General features: G+C 42.6%; 3 protein-coding genes and 1 long non-coding RNA gene across 4 annotated transcripts in view; 2 read left to right on the top strand and 2 right to left on the bottom strand.

Moving 5' to 3' along the window:
- The window catches only part of LOC136182692 (uncharacterized), a 60,530-nt gene extending 58,853 nt beyond the window's left edge, over positions 1-1,677 (bottom strand). Inside the window, exon 1 of the long non-coding RNA XR_010668736.1 lies at positions 1,642-1,677. This is a non-coding gene — a long non-coding RNA (uncharacterized lncRNA). The remainder of the gene's footprint in view (positions 1-1,641) is intronic.
- A 3,618-nt stretch (positions 1,678-5,295) lies between these two features.
- Positions 5,296-7,774, top strand: LOC110003901 (tripartite motif-containing protein 16-like). Its single transcript, XM_020659463.3, has one exon. The coding sequence runs from the start codon at positions 5,382-5,384 to the stop codon at positions 7,062-7,064; it is 1,683 nt and encodes a 560-aa protein (XP_020515119.2). The 5' UTR covers positions 5,296-5,381; the 3' UTR covers positions 7,065-7,774.
- A 2,812-nt stretch (positions 7,775-10,586) lies between these two features.
- Positions 10,587-14,970, top strand: LOC110003903 (lactoylglutathione lyase). The gene is made up of 7 exons (XM_020659464.3): positions 10,587-10,665; positions 11,490-11,716; positions 13,203-13,285; positions 13,488-13,628; positions 14,171-14,238; positions 14,327-14,416; positions 14,711-14,970. Exons 2-7 carry the CDS (start codon positions 11,645-11,647, stop codon positions 14,803-14,805), a joined length of 549 nt encoding a protein of 182 aa, XP_020515120.2. The 5' UTR covers positions 10,587-10,665; positions 11,490-11,644; the 3' UTR covers positions 14,806-14,970.
- Positions 14,971-16,289: 1,319 nt separating this feature from the next.
- The window catches only part of hey2 (hes-related family bHLH transcription factor with YRPW motif 2), a 6,858-nt gene continuing 767 nt past the window's right edge, over positions 16,290-22,380 (bottom strand). Inside the window, 7 exon segments of the mRNA XM_065963467.1 lie at positions 16,290-17,847; positions 17,849-18,190; positions 18,193-18,272; positions 20,126-20,207; positions 20,309-20,392; positions 20,483-20,567; positions 22,289-22,380. The exon segment at positions 22,289-22,380 is cut by the window's right edge and continues 64 nt beyond it. Of these exon segments, the coding sequence (XP_065819539.1) occupies positions 17,611-17,847; positions 17,849-18,190; positions 18,193-18,272; positions 20,126-20,207; positions 20,309-20,392; positions 20,483-20,567; positions 22,289-22,374 (996 nt within the window). The 5' untranslated portion in view covers positions 22,375-22,380 and the 3' untranslated portion in view covers positions 16,290-17,610.

The following is a 22,380-nucleotide window of genomic DNA, read 5'->3' as shown; positions in this document are numbered from 1 at the left end:
TGATTTAGAAATGTAGTCTTCCCAGATCAATATCACTTGCATCCCATTGACCTGTCTCGTTGACATGTGTCCCTTCCTGGTGCATCATCCAACAGTGACACACCTGGAACATTTAAAGGGTTCCTAATCAACCCATGTGCTCGGCAAGGTGCCCACTGCCCCCTGCTGTTCACAAACAACAAAAACAAATGCAAAACAACAAATAACCAGAAAATGGCTGCTACATATCAATAACAGAACAACAGAAATAAAAGTCTGAGGCATCCAATACTGCAAACTCCTGCACACAGTGAAATGTAGCCGTGACTTAATGTTGTCATTGTTGTGAAGTGTCAGCTCCTCTGCTCCTGTCTGTCTGTAGAGACACAAACATAAGTTTAGGTTTTTAATGGATCCCCGCTGCTTCTCTTCAAACTGCTCTGGATTCAAACAGAACTGAAGATAGCTGTTGTACTTTTGGAGACATGTAGAGACTCTTGGACATGTTGTGTGTTTGTGTCCCAGCCCAGGACTCTCTTCTCCTCCACCTCGGTGCTGCAGAGTCAGAGAGCCACATGTTTTGAGTTTGCCTCCCTGCTGTGCAGCCTGCTGCTCGGCGCCCACTACGATGCCTACTGTGTCAGCGGCTACGCTGTCAGAGAGATGTGTCTGCAGGACCAGAGTCTGCAGGAGTGCCCCCTGCTGGACAAACAGGTGGAGGTAGGCACTGCTCTGGTTCATATAAACTAACATCCACAGCCCACAGTGCGACTTACAGAATCTTTCAAAGTGTGTCATGTTGTGCAGAGTGTGACGTCAGAGCAGGAGCCACAGGACAACAAATACACACCCAAACCACAGAGGGAGCTGAAGAGTCTTTTTTTGATGCAGCAAGAGAAGAAGAAACATGACGCTAAAGCGGCGCTGCTTCAGAAACAGAAAGTTCTGGAGGTACAGTGATTCTTCTTCTGTGAAATCATTGATGTTACGGCTGCAGCTTTAATTTAACACAGAGAGGTTGTACTAATAAAAACTCAAATCTATAGACCATGAGAGCGTTATAATAAAGATTAGAAGAGTAAGCAAAGGTTTAAGGGAGAGTTCATACCTGGTCTGTGTGTGTGTGAGCAGCAGAGTGAGCAGCGACCCCCTGACCCCCTGCGGGGCCTGCGCAGACACTGCTGGGTGCTCGTGCTCTCAGGGAGCCACAGCGTACAGGAAAACTTCTTCATCGACCCTCTGACAGGAAACAGATACCCTACTGACCACGACCACTTCCTGGGCATCGACAGCGTGTGGAACAACCTCAACTACTACGCCATCATGCAGGACTGCAGAAACGGCTGCACTGTGAGTCTCCAACAACTTACCCATAATGCACTGCTAGAATATAATCCATCTCTGCTTTCTTCTAATGTGTGTGTGTGTGTGTGTAGAATATGGTGTATGACCTGGAAGATGTAAACCTGTGGGAGCCACTTTTGTTTGGTACGACCAGTAAGAAGCAGCTGATTCTGGAAGTGTTGAAAAGGAAGGAGAATAAGACGATGAAGAATATTATTAAAGATGAGAAGGTACGTGTGTGTGTGTGTGTGTGTGTAACCGACAGACCTATGCAGAGCTGGATAAACACTGAAGCTTCAGTGTCCACCACATGGTGACCTGAGTGAGCATCCACTCTAGAGAGGAGGGGGGGGATCAAGAAACTGAACAAAACAAACATGTTTAAGAAGTGCATCACAAGTTTTTACCAGGCACACATAAAAATGGCTCCGCGACCCACCTCTGGGTCCCGACCCACCAGTTGAGAACCACAGCTTGAGATGGTGTTTACATAAAAAAAACAGTCAGGTTTAATGATGCCTGAGAGCAAAAAGTGAACAAAACATGGAGGGTCAAACTCCTCGACCTCCTGAATACAACTTTGAGTGTCCGTCGTGTTTGAGAGTTCAGACGTTGTTTTAGGGGTCTGAGATGTCATGACACCTCACTTTGAGTGTTTCTGAGAACTGAAGGGGAAGTCATTCGGTTAATGTGTGAGTATCTACATCAGCAGTAGAGCCCCCGGTCAAAACCAGTGAAACAACGTGTTTTTGGCATATTTACAGACGATGGTTTTTGGTCAGTGAGGCGAGTTGCAGCAAACATTTCAACATTTAAAAGTGTCCTAACTGAAGTGTGTTTCAATAAATCCTGATAATATCTACAGCAGGGATGGGCAACTTTGGTCACAGTAAGGGCCACATTCATTAAATTCTCACTGCCAGGGGGCCAAATTGTAGAATACAAAAATGATTACAGTCGATTATGTCTCAAATTAACACAACATATACCAGTGATCAAATATGATTATGGACATATTTCTGGTTTTCATGATTTTATGGCAGATTTCATCATGTTTCCTTCATGTTTTCAAATAATTGTATAAATTATAATGTGTAAAAAATTAACCTGAGGGCCACGTTTAAGGTTGATGTTGGCCGCCAGTTGCCCACCCCTGATCTAGATAAAAACGGAGGACTGCTCTGGAGATTCTCCTGACTTTGGCAGTTCACATATTGTAGAAAATCCCTCTCCTTCTCTACCTGGTTTTGTGGGGAATCCCCCCTCCTTCTCTGACTCTCCTGAATCTGTTACCTGCATGGGCGGGGCTTCAGAGCTGATAAAGGCAGCCAGCTCGCCTGCTGCAAACTCTGCTGGCTGACTGCATGTGAATGCCCCATCAATCCTGACAGTTTTGACTGTGTGCTTAACATGTTCTGTAAGTTTCCTTTGTTTAAGCCAATTAAGTAGTTAATTAGTAAATGTATTTACTCTACTGATTTACTCTGGTTTTGGTTGAGTCATATCTCTAATCCTGTACGATCGAATCACCTTGAGCCCAAAGCCAACACTTTCAGTGTCACAAAGACTTCTCCTCTTAAGCTTGGCTTCGTCCCCATGGTGTGGTTTTACCCGGCATGCCTAACCCAGTCCAGACAGTTCAGAGTTTCAGCTATAAATCATCTTCAAATCACTGACATGTTTAATCATCAGAATCAGATTCAGGTTTTATTGCCAAGTACATGTTGGGGTTTTATCAAGTCAACTTTGGTTATATTCTTCAATAATTATATTTAATTATTATTAATATAAATAAAATATCATTAAACTATGTTTAATCAACTCGGGGGCACCACCCTGAAATCACTGAAAAATAACCAAAATACCACTAAAATCAGTCTCAAATTAGTTACTTAATGACTAATATTATTAAATATGAATAACTATATTTAATCAATTAAAGGTGTGAAATACGTACACAAAGCCTTCGCACCCAGCTTATATCACAATGTAAATACACCAGTAATCACAAACAACTGCTCTCTTAAATTATAACAGAATTTATTTAAACAAAGCAACATCAATCCAAAATCAATGAACTTAATTAAACAAATAACTATTACAAACTAATCTAAGCAACAAACATTATCAAGCAAAGGCTTGTGGATGAGGTGTAAATGTGTAGTTGTGTGTGTGTGTGTGTGTGTGTGTGTGTGTGTGTGTGTGTGTGTGTGTGTGTGTGTGTGTGTGTGTGTGGATGAGAGAGAGAGAGAGAGAAAACAAGATGGTGGACAACAAAGGAAGCCATGTGGCTGCCTTTTGAAATAGTTTGAGCTCTCTGAGCTGAGTTCAGTAACTGTTACTTAAACACCAGAAAGCCAGTGGCTGGACTTTGATTCAACGGCGGGTTCACTGGTCTTTCTGATTGTGAAAGCCGTTGACTGAAGGTAAAGTAGCATAGCATTACACACATAGGTGAACACAGCTGTTCATTACAATAAAACAAATGCAGCAGCTTATAACAGATAATAAACAGAATGTGACGTTCAGTCAACAATGATGCATAATTATCAGTGGTTATAAAAGAAACATAACTATTTCTGAAACTATTTCTGCCCAGACCAAAGCTCTTACTTGGGGTAACTCCTGGTGATCGTTGCAAAGTTGGTTAGATCGTCACTCTGTTGAATGTTGAATAGATGTTTCTTTATTCTGCAGATTATATTTTTATGTGATTGAACAAAGACACGATTATTACAGACTGAACATTTTTAAAAGACATCTACAATGCTGATCTATATTTCAAATCATACAATGCAGACATAATGTTACGATGTTCATACTAAAGTTACGTTTTCTTATAAACACGAGATGCACCTCATTCTTTTCCGAGTTTCCGAGTTGTTGTTCTGACTTGAGCAGGTGTTCATGTGCGTTTTACAACTCGGGAACTCATTTTTCCGATTTGTCCGACAGCACATGAACGCAGCATTAGAGCCGTACATGGAGCAAAGTTGTAGGACCCGCCCATCCAGGCAGCTCATTCAAGGACACGCCCACCCGGAAGCTCATTAGTTCTCCCCCAGAAAGCTTCCAAAAAGCCGGCCAATGGATCTCAATCTCTTACATCATCTAAGATCTTCCTTCTGTGTTCTTTTCTGCCCGTCAGAAACCCCCACAGCGACATGTGGCAGGACTTCTTCCACACCCTGCTCAACGTTCTGTACAGATGTCCAAGACCGACATCATTAAACACACACATCCAATCAAATATATGGAAGCAACAATAAGAAATGAAAGTTAATTTGACATAGTGATTAAAGTTTGGTCATTCTGACATCTTAAGGCTCTCAAAAATATGAAAATCTTTATACAAGCAATCTTTTAAAGTTTGTCAAAAACTGAAGATTTTCCCAAACTCATTAAAGGGATACTTCACCCGTTAAAACATGAGTCTGTATTGACATTGGGTCATATATGTAGAAATGTAAAATACATTTTGAAGTTGGAGCCTTCTTGGCCGTGAAAAGGCAGAAAGTGTCTTTTTGGCTCATGTGGATGAAAGACACCAACTCCCAGAATGCACAGCACCGCAGGCCACTCCCACTAAGGTCCTCTAGTTCAGAATACGTGGTAAAAGTAACTCGACCCTCGATCATTCTACAATATTTATTAGTTTTGTACCTCCTTATACTGAGAGTATACTTTACTTGATGTTTATATTCAACTCTGCTTTTATTTTGAAATAAAGTGAGTGTGACACCTTTCCTAAACTCTGAAAGGAGAAGTGTTTTTAAAAGAGAAATGTTCTCTGTTGTAAACAAGTATCTCTCTCAAACCGCTCCTCTTCCTGGAATGAATCGTAGTTTGATCAGCCCTCCCTCTTCTTCCTGCTCTCAAACACAGCCTGCTGCACTCTGTCCTCATACTTCCTGGTTCCCTCCCCTTTAGATCTTCAGTTTGAGGATGGGTGTAATCAAAAGTACCTGCACAGTCACATGCTTTGTAGATAAGAGGTGAAACTTGTTTTCAGTTATGAGGAAGTGAATCTCAGACAGTCGTTGTTACCGAGAGGAGAAATGGCGCAGAAAGGAGTTCAGCTGGACCGGGAAACCTTCTCTTGTTCGATCTGTCTGGATCTCCTGAAGGATCCGGGGACTCTTACCTGTGGACACAGCTACTGCATGAAGTGTATTAAAAGCCACTGGGATACAGAGGATGAGAAGACAGTCTACAGCTGCCCTCAGTGTAGACAGACCTTCACAGCGAGGCCTGACCTGAGGAAAAACACCATGTTGGCAGATTTAGTGGAGGAGCTGAAGAAGACTGGACTCCAAGCTGCTCCTGCTGATCACTGCTATGCTGGATCTGAAGATGTGGCCTGTGATGTCTGCACCGGGAGAAAACTGAAAGCCTGTAAGTCCTGTCTCTTCTGTTTGATCTCATTTTGTGAGAAACACCTCCAGCCTCATTATGAAATACCTGCCTATACAAAACACAATCTGGTGGAGCCCTCCAAGAAGCTCCAGGAGAACGTCTGCTCTCGTCATGATGAGGTGATGAAGATGTTCTGTCTCACTGATCAGCAGTCTATCTGTTATCTCTGCTCTGTGGACGAACACAAAGGTCATGACACAGTCTCAGCTGCAGCAGAAAGGAGCGAGAAGCAGAGAGAGCTGGAGGTGAGTCGACAAAACATCCAGCAGAGAATCCAGGACAGAGAGAAAGATGTGAAGCTGCTCCAACAGGAGGTGGAGGCTATCAATGGCTCCGCTGATGAAACAGTGGGGAACAGTGAGAAGATGTTCACTGAGTTGATCCGTCTCATGGAGAAAAGACGCTCTGATGTGAAGCAGCAGGTCAGATCCCAGCAGCAAACTGAAGTGAGTCGAGTCAGAGAGCTTCAGGAGAAGCTGGAGCAGGAGATCACTGAGCTGAAGAGGAGAGACGCTGAGATGAAGAAGCTGTCACACACACAGGACCACAACCAGTTTCTACACGACTACCCCTCACTGTCACCACTCAGTGAATCTACACACTCATCCAGCATCAAGATCCGTCCTCTGAGGTACTTTGAGGACGTGACAGAGGCTGTGTCAGAAGTCAGAGATAAACTACAGGACGTCCTGAGAGAGAAATGGACAAACATCTCACAGACAGGGACTGAAGTGGATGTTTTACTGTCAGAACCAGAACCAGAGCCCAAGACCAGAGCTGAGTTCTTAAAATATTCATGTGACATCACACTGGATCCAAACACAGCAAACACAAAGCTGTTATTATCTGATGGGAACAGAAAAGTAACAGTAACGATTCAGACCCACCCTTATTCTAGTCACCCAGACAGATTCACTGGATGTCTTCAGGTCCTGAGTAAAGAGAGTCTGACTGGACGTTGTTACTGGGAAGTGGAGAAGAGAGAAATAGGAGGAGTTGATGTAGCAGTCACATACAAGAATATCAGCAGAGCAGGGAGATTGAATGAGTGTAGATTTGGACGTAATGACAAATCTTGGATGTTATTTTGTGACAACAACAGATATTACTTTTATTACAACGATGTCAGCACTCCTGTCTCAGGTCCTGAGTCCTCCAGAGTAGGAGTGTACCTGGATCACAGAGCAGGTATTCTGTCCTTCTACAGCATCTCTGAAACCATGACTCTCCTCCACAGAGTCCAGACCACATTCACTCAGCCTCTACATGCTGGACTCAGGTTTTATTATTTTGAAGACTCTGCTGAGTTGTGTAAACTGAAATAGACAGAAGTCATTAATGAGACAGATGTTTAACTTGCTGTGTTTTAAATCTTCAACTTGATTTTTATCCACGCTCGTTGCTGAGATCTGATCGTGGTCACCTGTCAATCAAACTTTATGGGCGGTACTTTGACCTCTTCTCATCTGTTCTGTAAATGTTTGAGTGTCTTTAAGTGACACTCCTTCCTGTGTCTGTTTAGCCGTGGACTCTTTCACTGCTCAGGATGACTTTTGTTCACCTGAACTGACATTTCTCTGAGTGATAAATAACAACTTCTCTCTGCTCTCCATGTTTGATTATTTGTTTTCATACATTTATATTTTCTGTTATTTCTGTTCTGATTCAGGAGTCTGAAGAGAGAGAGAGAGAGCAGCAAACTTTTCTTTCATGCTGATTTTCTCTTCTCACCACTTTGTACATTTGTAGAAAATCTATAAAATCACACTTAAAGAAATGAGTTAGTCAGAATAAATGTTGTTGTTCATATTCAAAGTGATGTAAAAATGTCCTCTGAGGTGTTTTAAAAATGTAATCCTCCTGATTAAATCAATAAGGAGATAAATCATTGTTTTCTGTGAGTGGAGATTCTGATCAAACAAAGTGATTGTGTGGATGAAGTGAATGTGTTCATGAAATGATTGAACACACTTTACTGATTTGATGTGTGAACAAACTGAAGTTTGACATCCTGAATAAACTCACATGAACTAAATGTTTTCTTCTGGTCTTCATTGCAAACTATGGAAGCCCATTTCCACCAGTTAAAAAAATAAAAATGAAGACTTGACTTCATTGAGAATCTTTTTTTTGCTCATAAATCGAAATCATGAGGTTAAAAGTCAAAACATTTAAAGGGGACATATTCTGAAAAATCCACTTCTACAGTGTTTCTGAACATATCTTTGGGTAACCTGAGTGTCTACTGACCAGGGGCCCCGCCAGTTGCTCCAGGCCCCATGAAAAGATATCACATTGGGCTCCTACCACGGCCCAAACTTACCCTCCATCACACAAATGACCCATAAAAACTTTGAACAACTATGCTTTGTTTTACACCCTGAAAATGGAAGATAAGTAATCACTGTAATATTTCCTCATAGCTTAAAAATAATTTAAACTTTGTTATATACACACCTTTCAGACATTTGAAACATTTCCAGCAGCATTATTTTACTTATTAACTTGCTATAGTTAATGTTGTAAAGGCTTTTATTGTCTAAAGTGATCTTATTTAATTAAAAATCTACTGGCATTAATGATAAACTGTAAACAAACAATAAATGTGAATTAGATTCCACCACACTTGTCAGCGTGACTTTAAAATGAGACTGTAATAGTTCTTCTCTGGTCTGACTTCACTTTAATTCTTCTTACACTGCATTATCATTTGTCTCACCTGACGTTCAAAATATTGTTTTTGGGGCAGAAGTAGTGGATTCATTTTTGATGCTAGCGCGACACCATTGACATCATATGAATTGACAGTTTACAAAGAATCTGTTGATATCACAGATGTTACTGTAGAGACAGTGTAAAGACTCTAAATATCGCTCCTCAGTGACCTCTTTCTTTACCGCGATGTAATATTTTTTATAAAATAGAGTCGTATGAAATCCTATCTGATAACTCAGGGGGGGGTCACAGAGCTCAACAGTGAGGTGAGTAAAAATCTCTTTCATTCTCTCCTACAGTGGATTTGATTTTTGGCTGTAATATAATAACCATCCAAGGTATACTGACCTCGAGCTACCCCAGTATGAAAACATCTCTTTATGATATCTTTAATATCTCTTCACAACCCATGACCCATGAGTGTCACAGCCACGTCTCTGATTGGCTGAGCTTGCTGTTACCATGGTCATGTCTCCCGCCCCCTCGGCGCTGTATGCGAACAGAGAAGTTTCGCTAGCATGCTAGCTAGTAGGTTAGCTAATACGAAAAGTACTAATAACTTTGACATGCTGCTGTGAATGTAGTTTATAATTTCAACAACACAAACTACAAGATAGTACAACATGTGCATTAACAGTATAAACACGATAACAACGACTAAAGTTACTTTTAAAAAGAAGGGATCTCATTTGTATGGTGGCTGATGAGTGCAAAACAAAATTACAAATGTGAGACAAATTTACATTTTGAAAAACATTTTTACATTTTTAGAAAACAAAATTACAAAACCAAAACACTTATACCAAGGAAAAAACACGTTTACATCATATAAAACAAATTTACAAACGACAGAATCTTGACAAAATGGGAATGTACCAAATTTTGGTACAATTTTGGTTTTGTTTTGTCGCGGTACATTCCCTTTCCGTCAAGATTCTGTCGTTTGTAAATTTGTTTGGGGACTGGTGGAAGTGTTCTGCCTCTTGTAAATTTGTCTCAGCGATTGTATAAGTGTTTCACACCTTGTAAATTTGTTTTGTCCTCGGTCAGTGTTTTTTTTATTTTTTATTTTGTTTCATAAAATGTAAAAATGTTTTTCAAAATGTGAATTTGTCTCAAATTTTGTAAATGTGTTTAACACTTTGTAATTTTGCTTTGCACTTCCCAGCCACCGTACTTCCGAGACCACATGAATGCACCATTACACCGTGACAAAGATGGAGGACATACTGATGATTCTTTACAAGAATAATAATCAAACTTTCAAAAAACTTGTAGATTTGAAGACTCTTTGAAGTCAGTTGTGTACGGTGTGTGTGCTGTAAATCCAAAGACAAAGAAACCAAACAGCAAAGACGTTTGGGTCATAAGAGTCTCTCTGAGGGACTGCTGCTCTGATTTAAGCTTGAGGCTCATCGGGTCCAGGTGTGTCTCCTCTCCTGTCTGCATGCTCACCCAGAAATCAAGCACCAGTAAACTCATCAGTGCAGAGGAGCCGTCACCTTCCACCCCTCATGTGTGTTTGGTATCCATGTTTTCAGGGCGGGGCTTATATCTGCTCAGGGGGATTAAATCTGATCCAGAGTCCGGGTGTGTCAGCATCAGTCTGCAGTCCCTCCCCCTCCCTTCCTCACCTGGATATCTGTGAGCTTCATGTTCAGACCTGCAGCTGCATTCTTCTTCTCTGTTTCCCCGCAGGCTTTATGACAAGACGTCAACATGTCAGAGTAAGAAACATGGTGGTTTTTAAATATAAAGGAGGTTTATTTATCATAAAAAATTAATTTTCCTAAAAATGAAGAGCAGAGGTGTTCACTGTGTTTTTGATATTGTCATGATTTGTTCTGTTTTGTTTAGTTTTTTACAGTTTAGATGGTTTTTATCTTTTAGGTTTCATTCTTCCCTGATGTTTCCCTCTATGTTCTAGTGTTTCTTAATTTTTCATTCTACAGTGTCTTCAGTGTTTCATGTATATATTTTGTAGTTGTCCTCAGTGTTTCTTGTCTTGTGTTCATTCCTTCCTCTGTGTTTCCCTCCAGTGTGATTGCCCTCATTGTCTTCACCTGTGTTTGATTACCCCTGTGTCTATTTAGTCTCTGTGTTTCTTCCCTTCTGTGTCAGTCCATTGTCGTTTGTCGAATGTCAGTTGTCAGTCGTCAGTTTACTAGTGTCTCCTTTTGGCTCCTTGTTTTCTCGTGTTGGATTTTGATAGTAAGTTTTTGTTGTGGACTTTTGATCTTTATTTAAAATAAATCATTTTTGTTAGCTTCTGCTCTTCAGGTCCAGTTCCTTGTTTTCCCACAACCTTGACAGATATTTCCTTACACGCTTTGTGAAGCAGTGAACTCACCGTGTGAAGAAGTGTTCCAGGAATTTAACCTGTAAAGATCACACTCCCATCATCAGCGCTGTGGGCGTTTATTTTGAACCTGAAGGCAGCAGCAGCTGTGATCACTCCCCTGCTGCTGCTGCTGCTGCCTTCAGGTTCAGTCAGAAATGTCTAAACTGGAAGAGATCTGACTTCCTCTCCTTTGCCTGAACTCTCAACGTGAAACATTTAGGAGCAGAGGAGAAGAGTCAGACAAAGAAATTGGCTTTTTTTTTTTTTTTTTTTTAAAGAAATGATCCAACATTGGATGTCCAGCACTTCTACTTTTGATGCCTTTTTTGATTGAAGTAGGTTTAGATATTGTCTGATTTTTACTGGAACTATATCAAAGTTTAAACATCCTGACAACTCTAGTCATGATATTCTTGTATAATGTAAAAAACATGTGTGCAATAACCTCAGGTGCAATAAGAGATGTAGAGACAAGAAAACATATTTATATTTTCATTTCATTGTACAGTGTTCCCCTTTGTTATATTTTTGTATTATATCTTTGCTTTAATACAGAGTATAGCTTCTGTACAGTTTATTTTAATTTACTTAGCTGTTACTACAACTTATTTATTTTTTTATTTGTACTTTTCTACTCTTTTCTTATTCTGATAATGCTTTTCTATTTTATATATAATTTAACCTTTTTTTGTAGAAGCTGACTGAGGGAGAAATGCACAAAAATTCCTATGCTATTGTCTATTTTCCGAGCCACACCTGAAGGCAGCACAGAAGGAGTGTGTGCACCGGAGGGAGGAACCCGTGTGTGTGTGTGTGTGTGTGTGTTTGCTCATCAGTGTGATCAGAGCCATGGAGGGCAAAAGAGGACTGTCGGACGAGGCCGTGTCTGCTGCCTGTAAGGAAGGAGACCCCATCACAAAGGTGACTGTCTGCCTTTGAAACATCTGATCTTCTGAATGTGTCTTTTCTTTAAGTTCTCTATCTCGTCTCTGTGCTCCGGCTGCAGGCGGGGCGGTGAGCTTATAATGCAGTCTAACCTGTTTGCAGAATGTGTCTTCAGACCTGGACAAGCCTGCAGGCCACACTGAGGGTTCACACACTTTAACATGTTGTACAGAGAGTCTGCTAAACCGCTCCACACTGAGAGGATTAATCTCACACAGAGCAGGATTTATACTCCTGTAAAGGCTGAAATCATCTCTGTAAGGAACGTTGTGGAAGGAGACACCTTGTGTTTAAGTATCACCCAGACTCTGGTGGCTCAGCTGTTTCTAGTTCATCTTTTTCTGCAGGGATCCTTCCTGTCATGATGTCACACTCTGAGAATCACTACCTGAGCCTGTCAGGGACAAAAACAACAACTTCTAGAGGACACACTTTGATCAGTCAGTCACTATGTATCAGACATTACAGCCTCATCTGCAGCCGTCTGCAGTTACTCTGGAAAAGAGAAGTGTTTTAAGCAGAAACAGCTGTTACATCACTCCGTTTGAAGCAAAAGACTAAAAATCCATGTGTTCACTTCCTGTTTACTAAATGTTCACTTCCTGTTTACTACCTGTTAACTACATGTTCACTTCCTGTTTACTACCTGATCACTTCCAGTTAACTTCCTGTTTACTTCTTGTTCATTTCCTATTTACCACCTGTTCACTTCCTGTTTACTCCCTGTTCACTTCCTGTTTACTACCTGTTTATTTCTCCCTGTTAACTACCTGTTTACTTCCTGTTTACCACATGTTCACTTCCTGTTTATTCCCTGTTCACTTCCTGTTTACTACCTGTTTACATCGTGGTAACTACCTGTTAATTACCTGTTAACTACGTGTTCACTTCCTGTTAACTTCCTGTTTACTTCTTGTTTATTTCCTGTTTACTACCTGTTCACTTCCTGTTTACTCCCTGTTCACTTCCTGTTTTCTCCCTGTTTACTTCCTGGTTACTACCTGTTAACTAAAAGTAAACTTCCTGTTTACTTTTTGTTTATTTGTTGTTTACTTCCTGTTTACTACCTGTTTACTCCCTGTTCACTTCCTGTTTACTATCTGTTTACTTTTTGTTTATTTGTTGTTTACTTGCTGTTTACTACCTCTTAACTATCTTTTTAGAATGGGTGTGTATGTGACTTCCTGTGCTTCTACAGCCAGCCTCTAGTGGACACTCCAGGAACTGCAGGTTTTTTCACTTCATCATTGTCTTCATTTATCAACACTGAAGGTTTCCACTTAGTTAAGATGAACCTTGTGTCTCCGTGGTAACCAAAAAATGTCACAACTTACAGAAGAAGAGAAAGACGAGGTTTGAACCTCAGAATGTACGACCGAGCCAAAACGACACGCTAAAGGCTGAACGCTCGTTAAAGCTGCAAACTTTTCATTCCCCCCCACTGTCTGTTTTGTTTGTGCAGGATTACATGATGCAGCAGACGATGCTGAGGGTCAAAGATCCGGCTAAATCTCTCAACTTCTACACTCGAATCCTGGGCATGACGTGAGTCTGACGCTCAACCTGCAACACCTGTTTGTCTGAATGATTCAAATCTCAACGTCCTTTTGTTAGCTGCAAAGTTTAGTAGAATAAAAAACTGCCAACGCAACGAAACACGATTTAGAGCAACAACAATCAAAGTCAGATATCTGTAAAATATAACAAAATGATTCTGGAAACCTTCCCCCTCGTCTGTGTTTTCCAGTTTGCTGCAGAAGATCGACTTCCCCTCCATGAGGTTCACTCTTTATTTCCTGGGTTACGAGGAAAAATCAGACATCCCGGCCGACATTAAAGAGAGGACGGCGTGGACGTTTTCTCGCAGAGCCACCATCGAGCTCACACAGTACGTATAGAAAGCAGAAAAAAACCATCTCCCAACAGGGTCCTAAGTCTCTGACTAGACTCCTCTCCTCTGTCGCCCCCCGGTGGTGGAATGAACTTCCAAACTCCATGTGATCTGCAGAGTCCCTCTGCACCTTTAAGAAAAAGCTAAAGACCCAGCTCTTTCATGAATACCTACTAACTTAATGATGATGGTCTCCATATTATTGATGATGATGATATTCAGGATGTTTTTGATGCTGATTAGAACTCTCAAGCACAACTGACGATGTTGTGCTCTGCCTCAGGTCACTTCCTGTCAGCACCTGTGCTCTGCCTCTGGTCACTTCCTGTCAGCACCTGTGGTCACTTCCTGTCAGCACCTGTGTGTCCAATCAGACTTAAAGCTGTTTGTTTGTACTTCCTGTTGTTGTCTCTTCCTCTCTCTCTCCTTGTTTGTGTTGTTCTTGCTCTCTGATGTTCGTCTCTGCTGATAAAAACTTCTGATAAATGAAATGTAGAAAGTCTGTTTGTAACGAGGGTCATCTTTCCTCCGTGTGTCAGTAACTGGGGCTCAGAGCTCGATGAAAGTCTGTCGTACCACAACGGGAACAACGAGCCGCGAGGATTCGGTGAGAAGTTCACGATGGTTTAAACTTCTTTCATCAGTTTATCTGTTTGATTTGAATGTTTTTTTAAAGACCGTGTGTCTCCTTTCAGGTCACATCGGAATCGCTGTCCCCGACGTTTACGCCTCCTGTAAACTGTTTGAAGAGCAAAAAGTGACGTTTGTAAAGAAGCCGGACTCAGGTGAGACCTTTATGTGTCTCTGGATTATTCAGGGATATTTATGGGCTTGGTCTTGACTCGGTCTTGGAGCACTCTGGTCTCAGGCATGTCTTGGTCTTGGTTATGGAGGTCTTGACTACAACACCAGTTTATATACTTTTTCACCAGAAGGTGGAGCTCTGACTCAAACAGACGTACGTGTGTGTTTGATGTTCAGCCTGATGTTGGACATTTTCACACACTATTGGACTCAAAGCTTGAATGTTTAGTGAGAACAATCATGTTCTAACTGTGAGTATGTCTCCCTCCCCTCAGGTAAAATGAAGGACCTGGCCTTCATCCAGGATCCTGACGGTTACTGGATCGAGATTTTAAGTCCCAACAAAATGGTCTCATTAATGTCGCCTTAATGCGCGCGCATAGAGACTTTGTTTTTATTTTGTACATCTCAAACCTTTAATACGTTCATAAACTCTGATTTATGTTTGAATCCTGCTCCTGTTAGACTTCCTGTTTTGATGTTGTGTTACTGTTTAAAGGGAACCAAACGAACAAAATAAAAAGAAAGATGTCGACTTTTGCTTTGCTTCAGTTTGTCGCAGATTTAAAGGTCCAATCAGTGAGATGTGTAGAGAGTGAGATGATAAAGGTATCTTACTCTCTGATCATTAAGGAAACATGCTATGTTGAAGTGCTGGCTTCTCTGACAACAATGCAGCAGCCAGTATGTCCTCCTTCTAACTTTAGATTCTGCTCCTGAATGCTCTGGATTTGTTTGGACCAGAGAAGGTAGGCGCTTTTAAGGCGCCCCCCCCACACGGCCGTTTTGGACACCCCTCGGTTTGCCAGATATGAGAGCAGTTATCAGGTCAACAGGTGTTGCAGCGATGGAAGCGGTCAAGAGAAGTGGTTCAGATAGATGTGATTGTACCCGACCTAAAAAGCCTCAGTTTACTGCTTCCGCTTTCCTCAGGTGATGTCACTCGAGTCAGCATTGATTGGCGGTATAAGCTCAGTAGGGGGCGAGTTATAAAAAAGTATTATGAGACCCCTAAAGCTCGCTGCTAGTTCATCTCCTTGCTAGGCTACATCCGGCTACATCACCAGCTGATGTAAGAGAATGATCAACAAACCTGTTGCATTGTGGGTAATGTAGGCTTTGTACATTTTGGATTAAAAACAGACATCATTTCTGGTCCTGCTGCGTCTGAACTGAACACGAGTCAAGAGATGTTGAGGAATGTGGGAGATAAATCAGTTTGATCCGGTCGTCATAGCAACCGTTTTATCACATAAAAGATTTTACAGCCGGTTAAACAGATGTTTCTCTCTCACACACAGGACAGACACTAAGACCCAAACCTCCTGTGTGTGTGCGCAGCTCATGTCAGCTAATTTACTCGCCGGTCACTTCAAAGCGGCGTCCTGGCGTGAGAACCGTGTCGGCTGACCGGGGTGGATTTACGGCCTGCGGTGCCGTTCCCAGGCCTGTCAGCTCGTTAATCCTCCATTCAGCTGGAAGTGACGCCGTCTTCTTCTCTGCACGATTTAACGGCTGCAGCACCGATTTTTTTAGAGCGTAAATCAACTGCAGGATGAAGGCAGAGGAGGAGTGGGTAAACGTGTGCTGCTCATGCAGGCAGCACACAGGCAAGGAAGGCGACTGCTCGGGGGCCCAGGCCAGTAGGGGGGCCCCCTGAGGTCTGACAAACTTTAAACCACAGTGGCTCAAAATTTGCAAAATTTGCAGCAACAGTATTTCAGCATGTGCGTGTGTGTGTGTGTGTGTTGCACATCTCAACAAGGTGTCAAAGTGAATTTCCCCTCGTGGGATCAATAACGGATTTCTTCTTCTATCTATAAAAAAACAAGCTTCAACTTTTCACAACAGCAGTCAAGTTGTTACTTCATGTTTATTTGTAGAAACACACACACTCAGTGACGAGTCACACCAACAGAGCCGATGATGAAACAAGTGGAACATGATTTAAAGGACCAATCAGTGAGATCTGTAGGGACTGAAAAGATAAAATAACCTTACTATAAAATCAGACATTAAAGGTCACATATTCTCTAAAATCCTCTTCTCCATGTTTCTCTAACTCTAACATGTGTCTCTAATCTGTCTTCAAACCCCCCAATAATGAGAAAAGTCCATCCTCTCCGTCTTCTGCCTGCTCCACTTTTCAGATAATGTGTGATCAGGCCGTTTGGAGATTTTCCCTTCATGACATCACAAAGGGCAGTAGCCCCTCCCCCAGGTGGGTGACACTCCCACAGCTAGGTGTTTGTTCTGCCCTCTGAGTCTGCCTTCTCACCGTAAACAATAGGATATGGAGCGAGAAAGCACCAAGTACACCCAAGCCCTTCCAGAGAGGGGGTGTGGTCAGACACAGCTCATTTACATATTTAAAGGTACAGACACAGAAACAGCCTGTTCTGAGCAGGGCTGAAATAGAGGGGTTTATAGACATGATCAAATACAGGATCAGAGTGGATTTAGAACAAGAAACTTCACACACATGTTGAAGAGGAGCTCTGACACTTATTTACACTTTTTAAAAAATGAGGAGAATATGTGACCTTTAAGGAAACATGTTGAAGTGAGGAGCAGCCCTCCTGAAATGATCAGGATATTTTCAGGGGTGCATGTTGCCTAGGTTACAGATATTGTTTGTGTTCTTATTCATTGTTCATATGTTTGCGTCTTCATGTGTTAGAGCACTTTGTTGACCCTTGTTTTTAAAAGTGCTGCACAGTGAAATCCATCCATTCTTTTTCTTCCACTTATCCGAGGTCGGGACGCGGTGGCAGCAAGAGCGTCAGACTTCCCTCTGTTTAAAAGTAGAAAATTCTATGTGTGGTGGTTGCACATAAGATCCAAGACAAAGACTGAAACTGTTGTGTGGCTCCTTCCCTTCTAAAGTTCCTATCAGGGTTAGGAGGAGCAGCAACATGGAAAAGTTTGGGAGCAAAACAAACAGAAATCTCTTCAGCAGGTATCTGATTTTTAGTCTTTCAGGAGGTTTAATGATAAAGATGTTAAAAGTTGAGTGGATGAAGTACATTGTAAATCTGTCACAGTCACAAGCAGCTCAAACGTTAACTCGTTACCAGATCAAAAAGTGTTTATAAGAAACGTGTTCAGTGCTGGTTTACGTGTTTCCAGGCTGTTAAAGGTGTCAGTTTGTCAAAATGTCAGGAGTTAGTGTGTGTCAGAAAGCTCCGACCTCAGTCCCCCACGGCCTGTACGGTTTACCGCTGCTGAGAGGAGTGTGTGAGGAGGAGGAGGAGGAGGAGGAGGAGGAGGAGATGGGAGGACTGGCGGTGGCGGAGGAGGTGAAAGAGCAGGCGGGGAGAAGGGGGAAAGCTGAGTGGAGGGCGATGGGGAAGGACGCCGAGAGAGAGAGGAGGGAGGCCGAGAGAGGAGCGGGGGCGCAGGGCAGCATCAGAGACGAGGAGGGAGGGGGAGGAGGAGGTGGAGTCTGCGTAGGAGGCTACGCAGCGCTGTGATAGGGGAGCTCCGCCTCCTCCAGCATCAGGAGAAACAGAGAGCCCGCTCAGTCCGTACGGCGCGGCGGCGGCAGGTCGAAACGCAGCCGCAGTTGCGACTGCAGCGGCCCAGTGGTGGTGGTGGTGGAAGGGGTGAGGGAAAGGGTGAGGCGGCTGCTGGAGGTGGGGGTGTGATGAGGTCATGGTGAGGGTGGCGGCTTCTCGTTGCGAGACGCAGGATGAGAGGTGGGAGAGGAGGCGGGAGCGTAGCGGGTCGCCAGAGTCCAGGCCCTCACGGCGCTCAGGTAGCGGGAAACCTCTGTCATACACTCCCTGAAGCCAAGAGACAGGAAGTCCAGAGCCAGAGCGTGGGCGTCCAAATAACCTGCAGACAGAGGACCTATTATGTTCAAAAATAAAGAAAACACAGAAGGAAAAAACAAAAAGTGCAGTTCCCTGAGTGTCCACTTGAGGCTGGCTGCAAAAATGAGTCAGTCCCCATTAGGTCCCATATTGAAACGATACATACATATATATATAAACTCAAGTGCTGCACACCTTTTTAAGGAGTTTTTTGAAAGTGTGCAAGCAGCTATCAGAGAAAAAAGATAAGTAGAACATCGCACAGAGCCTGAAGGAGATCTAAAATGAGATCCTAAAAAGTGAGCTGTAAAAACTATAAAGGGGGGGGGGGGGGGGGGGCATTAAGGTCGCACCTGAAGTGCTGAATTATGAGCAGAAAGTAAAAATGTGTTCTGCAAGCGTTGCAGAGAGAGGCGGCCTGTGAACGCAGCCAGGACTGACCCCCCCCCCCCCCCCCCCCCCCCCCCCCCCCCCCATCTCCCCCTACGTCCCCCCTACGTCCCCCCGCCGGCTTTATGAAAGCAAACAGCACTGCTCAGGGTCAAGTGGTGCTTTTATCCCTGCTGAGCTTTCCCATGGACTCACCACCTCCCTGTGTCACACACACACACACACACACACACACACACACACACACACACACACACAGACACACAGACACACACACACACACACACACACACACACACACACACGCTCACACACACACACACACACACACACACACACACACACACGCTCACACACACACACACACACACACACACACACACACACACACACGCTCACACACACACACACACACACACACACACACACTCTGTTTAGAGTTTGAACGTAGCGTCGGCCTGCACGTCGTGTAAACTCCACAGACACAAACCCTGATTTGGTTTAGTCTCTATGATCCGGGTTCTGTGGGGTTGAGCAGGATCAGAGTGTAAGGGGACCAATCAGAGATGTGCATTGCTTCACGTTTTACTTTCAGCCAGTGGTGATTCTCCCGTCTGTTGGGGTGAAAGGTTAAACATCCCTACGACCAGCATTCATCACCATCATGTCAGAAATAATCTGACACCATCAAATAAAGTTACAAAATCTAAACTCCTTTTGGGGCTGTCAAACGTTTACACTTTATGATTGTGGTTAATCTTTTAAGTTCAACAGTGACTCAAAATGAAACAAGTTGGTATAATTGCATGTTTTTTTGAATAATTTGATCTCGCATCTAAAAATAAAAAATTTGTCAGGCTTTTATTTTGAAAGTTTGTTCTGTCTTAAGCTGAGAATATTTTACTTGCTGTTTGAATTCAACCCTGCTTTTATTTTGAAATAAATTAAAGACATTCTGGTAGAATTAAAAAAAAAATTTATTACTTTTTTTAACCGGGTATAATTAACCCTTTAAGATCAGGAACTTTGTGTCGTAATCGTGACCACACTAACTGAGACCGAGACAGACCCGAGACCAAAAACCAAATATGGACCATAAACATCACTCGAGCAGTTTACTGCCTCTTCTTTCCGCTCGCTTTCTAATAAGCTCCACGAGCAGAAACGTGCTCAAACTAGGATCAATATTGGAGATGCTTTTGAAAAATGGAGAGAGGTTAGAACACAGAAAGGTTTACAGACCCATGCAGAGCTGGATAAACACTGAAGCTTCAGAGTCCACCACATGGTGACCTGAGTGAGCATCCACTCTAGAGAGGAGGGGGGGAGACAGCTCTCTATGATGTTTAGAATTTAGACTGCAGTACCCATTTTAAACACTAGGGGTCAGAGGTACATACTGCTCCTTTAAGTTTAGGTGTCTCCCCCTGCTTCATGTGTTAAACGTGTGAACTTCCTGTTCCTGTTCAGCAGAGTCGTCTTTACCTTTCCCTCCTGAGGCCTGCAGAACTTTAAGATGATCCACAGTCATCTGCAGAATCTCCGCCTTCTCCAGTTTGGCCGAACCCTGAAACAACAGAAGTTCAGATTAAGCGGAAGATTCCATTATTGAACAGTCTACTTCCTGGTTTCTAGCCGAGGTCGCAGGTTACAAAGAGGTCGTCTCACCTGCTTCTCGAAGGCGGTGGGGACGAGCCGCCGTAACTCGGACAGACTGTTGTTGATTCTGTCTCTGCGTCTCTTCTCGATAATCTGAACGGGTCAAAGAAACAAAGAACATCCGGGATTAAAACATCTTAAAATCAGCTCTCAGAACATCCGTGGTGCTTTCAATGACCTCACCCCTCTGCGTTTCTTCCTCGCCATCACTTGTGTCGGGGTCGCGGTCGTCGGTGATCCACATCCTGGGAAAGACGACGTCATGTGCCTGAAATACAAAACGATCAGTTTAAAAAAAACACAATTCAGTAGTTCTGATTCAGCAGAGACCAGAACCAAGATTTAAAAAAACTAGAGAAGGGCCAAAAGTAGTTTTGTAGTCAAGACCAGACTGACCAAGACCAGAGGGCTCCGAGACCACGGCAGGACCAAGGTCGGACTTGACCGAGTCATTTAGGGATCAAGACCAATTTTAAAATCTGGAGTCCGCCCAGTCTGAGACCTTCAAAAAGACTGATTTCAAGGACTACAACAAGACCAACATCCAGAAAAGATTCAGAAGAGAAAGCCACGCATCAGAACCTCAGTCTTTAAAAAAAACAGAGATTCAGAACCGGACTGAGGGAACGTTTTCTTTACTGTGAGCGGGACCGCTTGATGGATCCATCTCAACACAGAGACCAAATAATCAATCATTATTTGTAAAGTTATCTGGAGACATTTTTAACATTCACATGCTCAGAAAACTGACATGTTGTGGATCTCTGTTGATGACAGGGTGGAACACGTTTATTCATTTCTATGTTTTATTTACATATATTCTTTATTACATTTTTGAACAAACAGGACAAAGAAACATACACATTAGGGACTTAAATGAGCAAATTGAAGATCACATGGGATTTCAAAACAATCGAAAAAAGAAATGTCTATGTTTTATAAGTCGGCCATGTTTGTCTCTAAAGACACTGGTTCTCAACTGGTCTGGGCTCAGGACCCCCCACTAAGAAATTGCGACTCAAATTTCGGATTTTTTTTAACCAAAGAGATTTTTTTTTATGAAAAAAAAGATACAACAGAAAACTCAAAGTACTTGGTCTTTTTGAAAATGAATGGAGCAGTTTGGATGTCAGACGGTACAAAACCTGACAGAACAAAGAGATGAAACCAAACAAACATGTTTCAAAAGTGTTTTGTTTTAGACTTTGACGGGATGGTTGTTATAAATAAGTGTCTGCTTTTGGTCTGTGTGTATTAATAACGCTGTCTTGAATGTTTATGAATGACACAATAATGGAATCAATCAGAATAGTCACATCCTCTGCTTTTTGTTTGTCATAGTTACTGTATTCAGTTTATTCATTTATTTTAAAACGTGCATATTAATTAGTTGTTCTTAATTAATCAAATGTTTTTTTTATTGGTGATATTTTCACATTTCTTAGGTGTATGCTTCAAATAAGCTCTGTGAGTTTTCTGCCTCCTCGCGCGCTGAATATTCTCTTCACATATTTTTTTTTACTGTACAAAAAAACAATAAAACACATAAAGTGATACTTCAGGTTTTCTGAAAGCATCCTGCTTGCCGACAGGCAAAAGGCAGGAAACTGAGGGCTAACAAACTTAAACCAAAGCAACGGCTCAAAATGTGAACATTTTGCAACGACAGTCGGAAACCTCCCTAACGGGGGCCCCATCTGACAGCACTCACCCTCGTTGTCCTGCTAAGTTTTACAGCAACCAAAGTTTGTTAATGAAAGTCAACAAAGAAAAATGAAGATGAATTATCAGTCTACGGGAGAGAAAGAATAAACGAGGAAGAGGAGGAAGCGTTGGTAGACGTGAACGCTGGTCGGAGGGGCCCCCAATTGATTTTTGAACAGGGCCCCAACAGAATGTTTTAAATTAATATTTCATAGTCAGACAGATTTTATGGATTGAATCTCGTCAGCAGGACACCTGAGGCACCTGTCGCTCCTCCTCACTCACCCGGGATAAACGCTCTCTCTGCCCACGTCGATGCTCTCCTCCACGTCGCTCTCCGCGGAGCTGCTCTCCTCACACGGCCGCTTCATGGCGCT

This window comes from Labrus bergylta, chromosome 15 (genome assembly GCF_963930695.1).
Source record: "Labrus bergylta chromosome 15, fLabBer1.1, whole genome shotgun sequence".
In the NCBI taxonomy this organism is placed as follows: domain Eukaryota; kingdom Metazoa; phylum Chordata; class Actinopteri; order Labriformes; family Labridae; genus Labrus; species Labrus bergylta.
This window is presented reverse-complemented; position numbering and strand designations above follow the sequence as displayed.

Bases quoted from the DNA above. Each gene is read 5' to 3' on its own strand.
- LOC110003903 (XM_020659464.3), top strand. From the start codon at position 11,645: ATGGAGGGCAAAAGAGGACTGTCGGACGAGGCCGTGTCTGCTGCCTGT. The intron at 13,629-14,170 runs GTACGTATAGAA...TCCGTGTGTCAG, and splicing joins GCCACCATCGAGCTCACACA to TAACTGGGGCTCAGAGCTCG. The intron at 14,239-14,326 runs GTGAGAAGTTCA...GTCTCCTTTCAG, and splicing joins CAACGAGCCGCGAGGATTCG to GTCACATCGGAATCGCTGTC.
- LOC110003901 (XM_020659463.3), top strand. From the start codon at position 5,382: ATGGCGCAGAAAGGAGTTCAGCTGGACCGGGAAACCTTCTCTTGTTCG.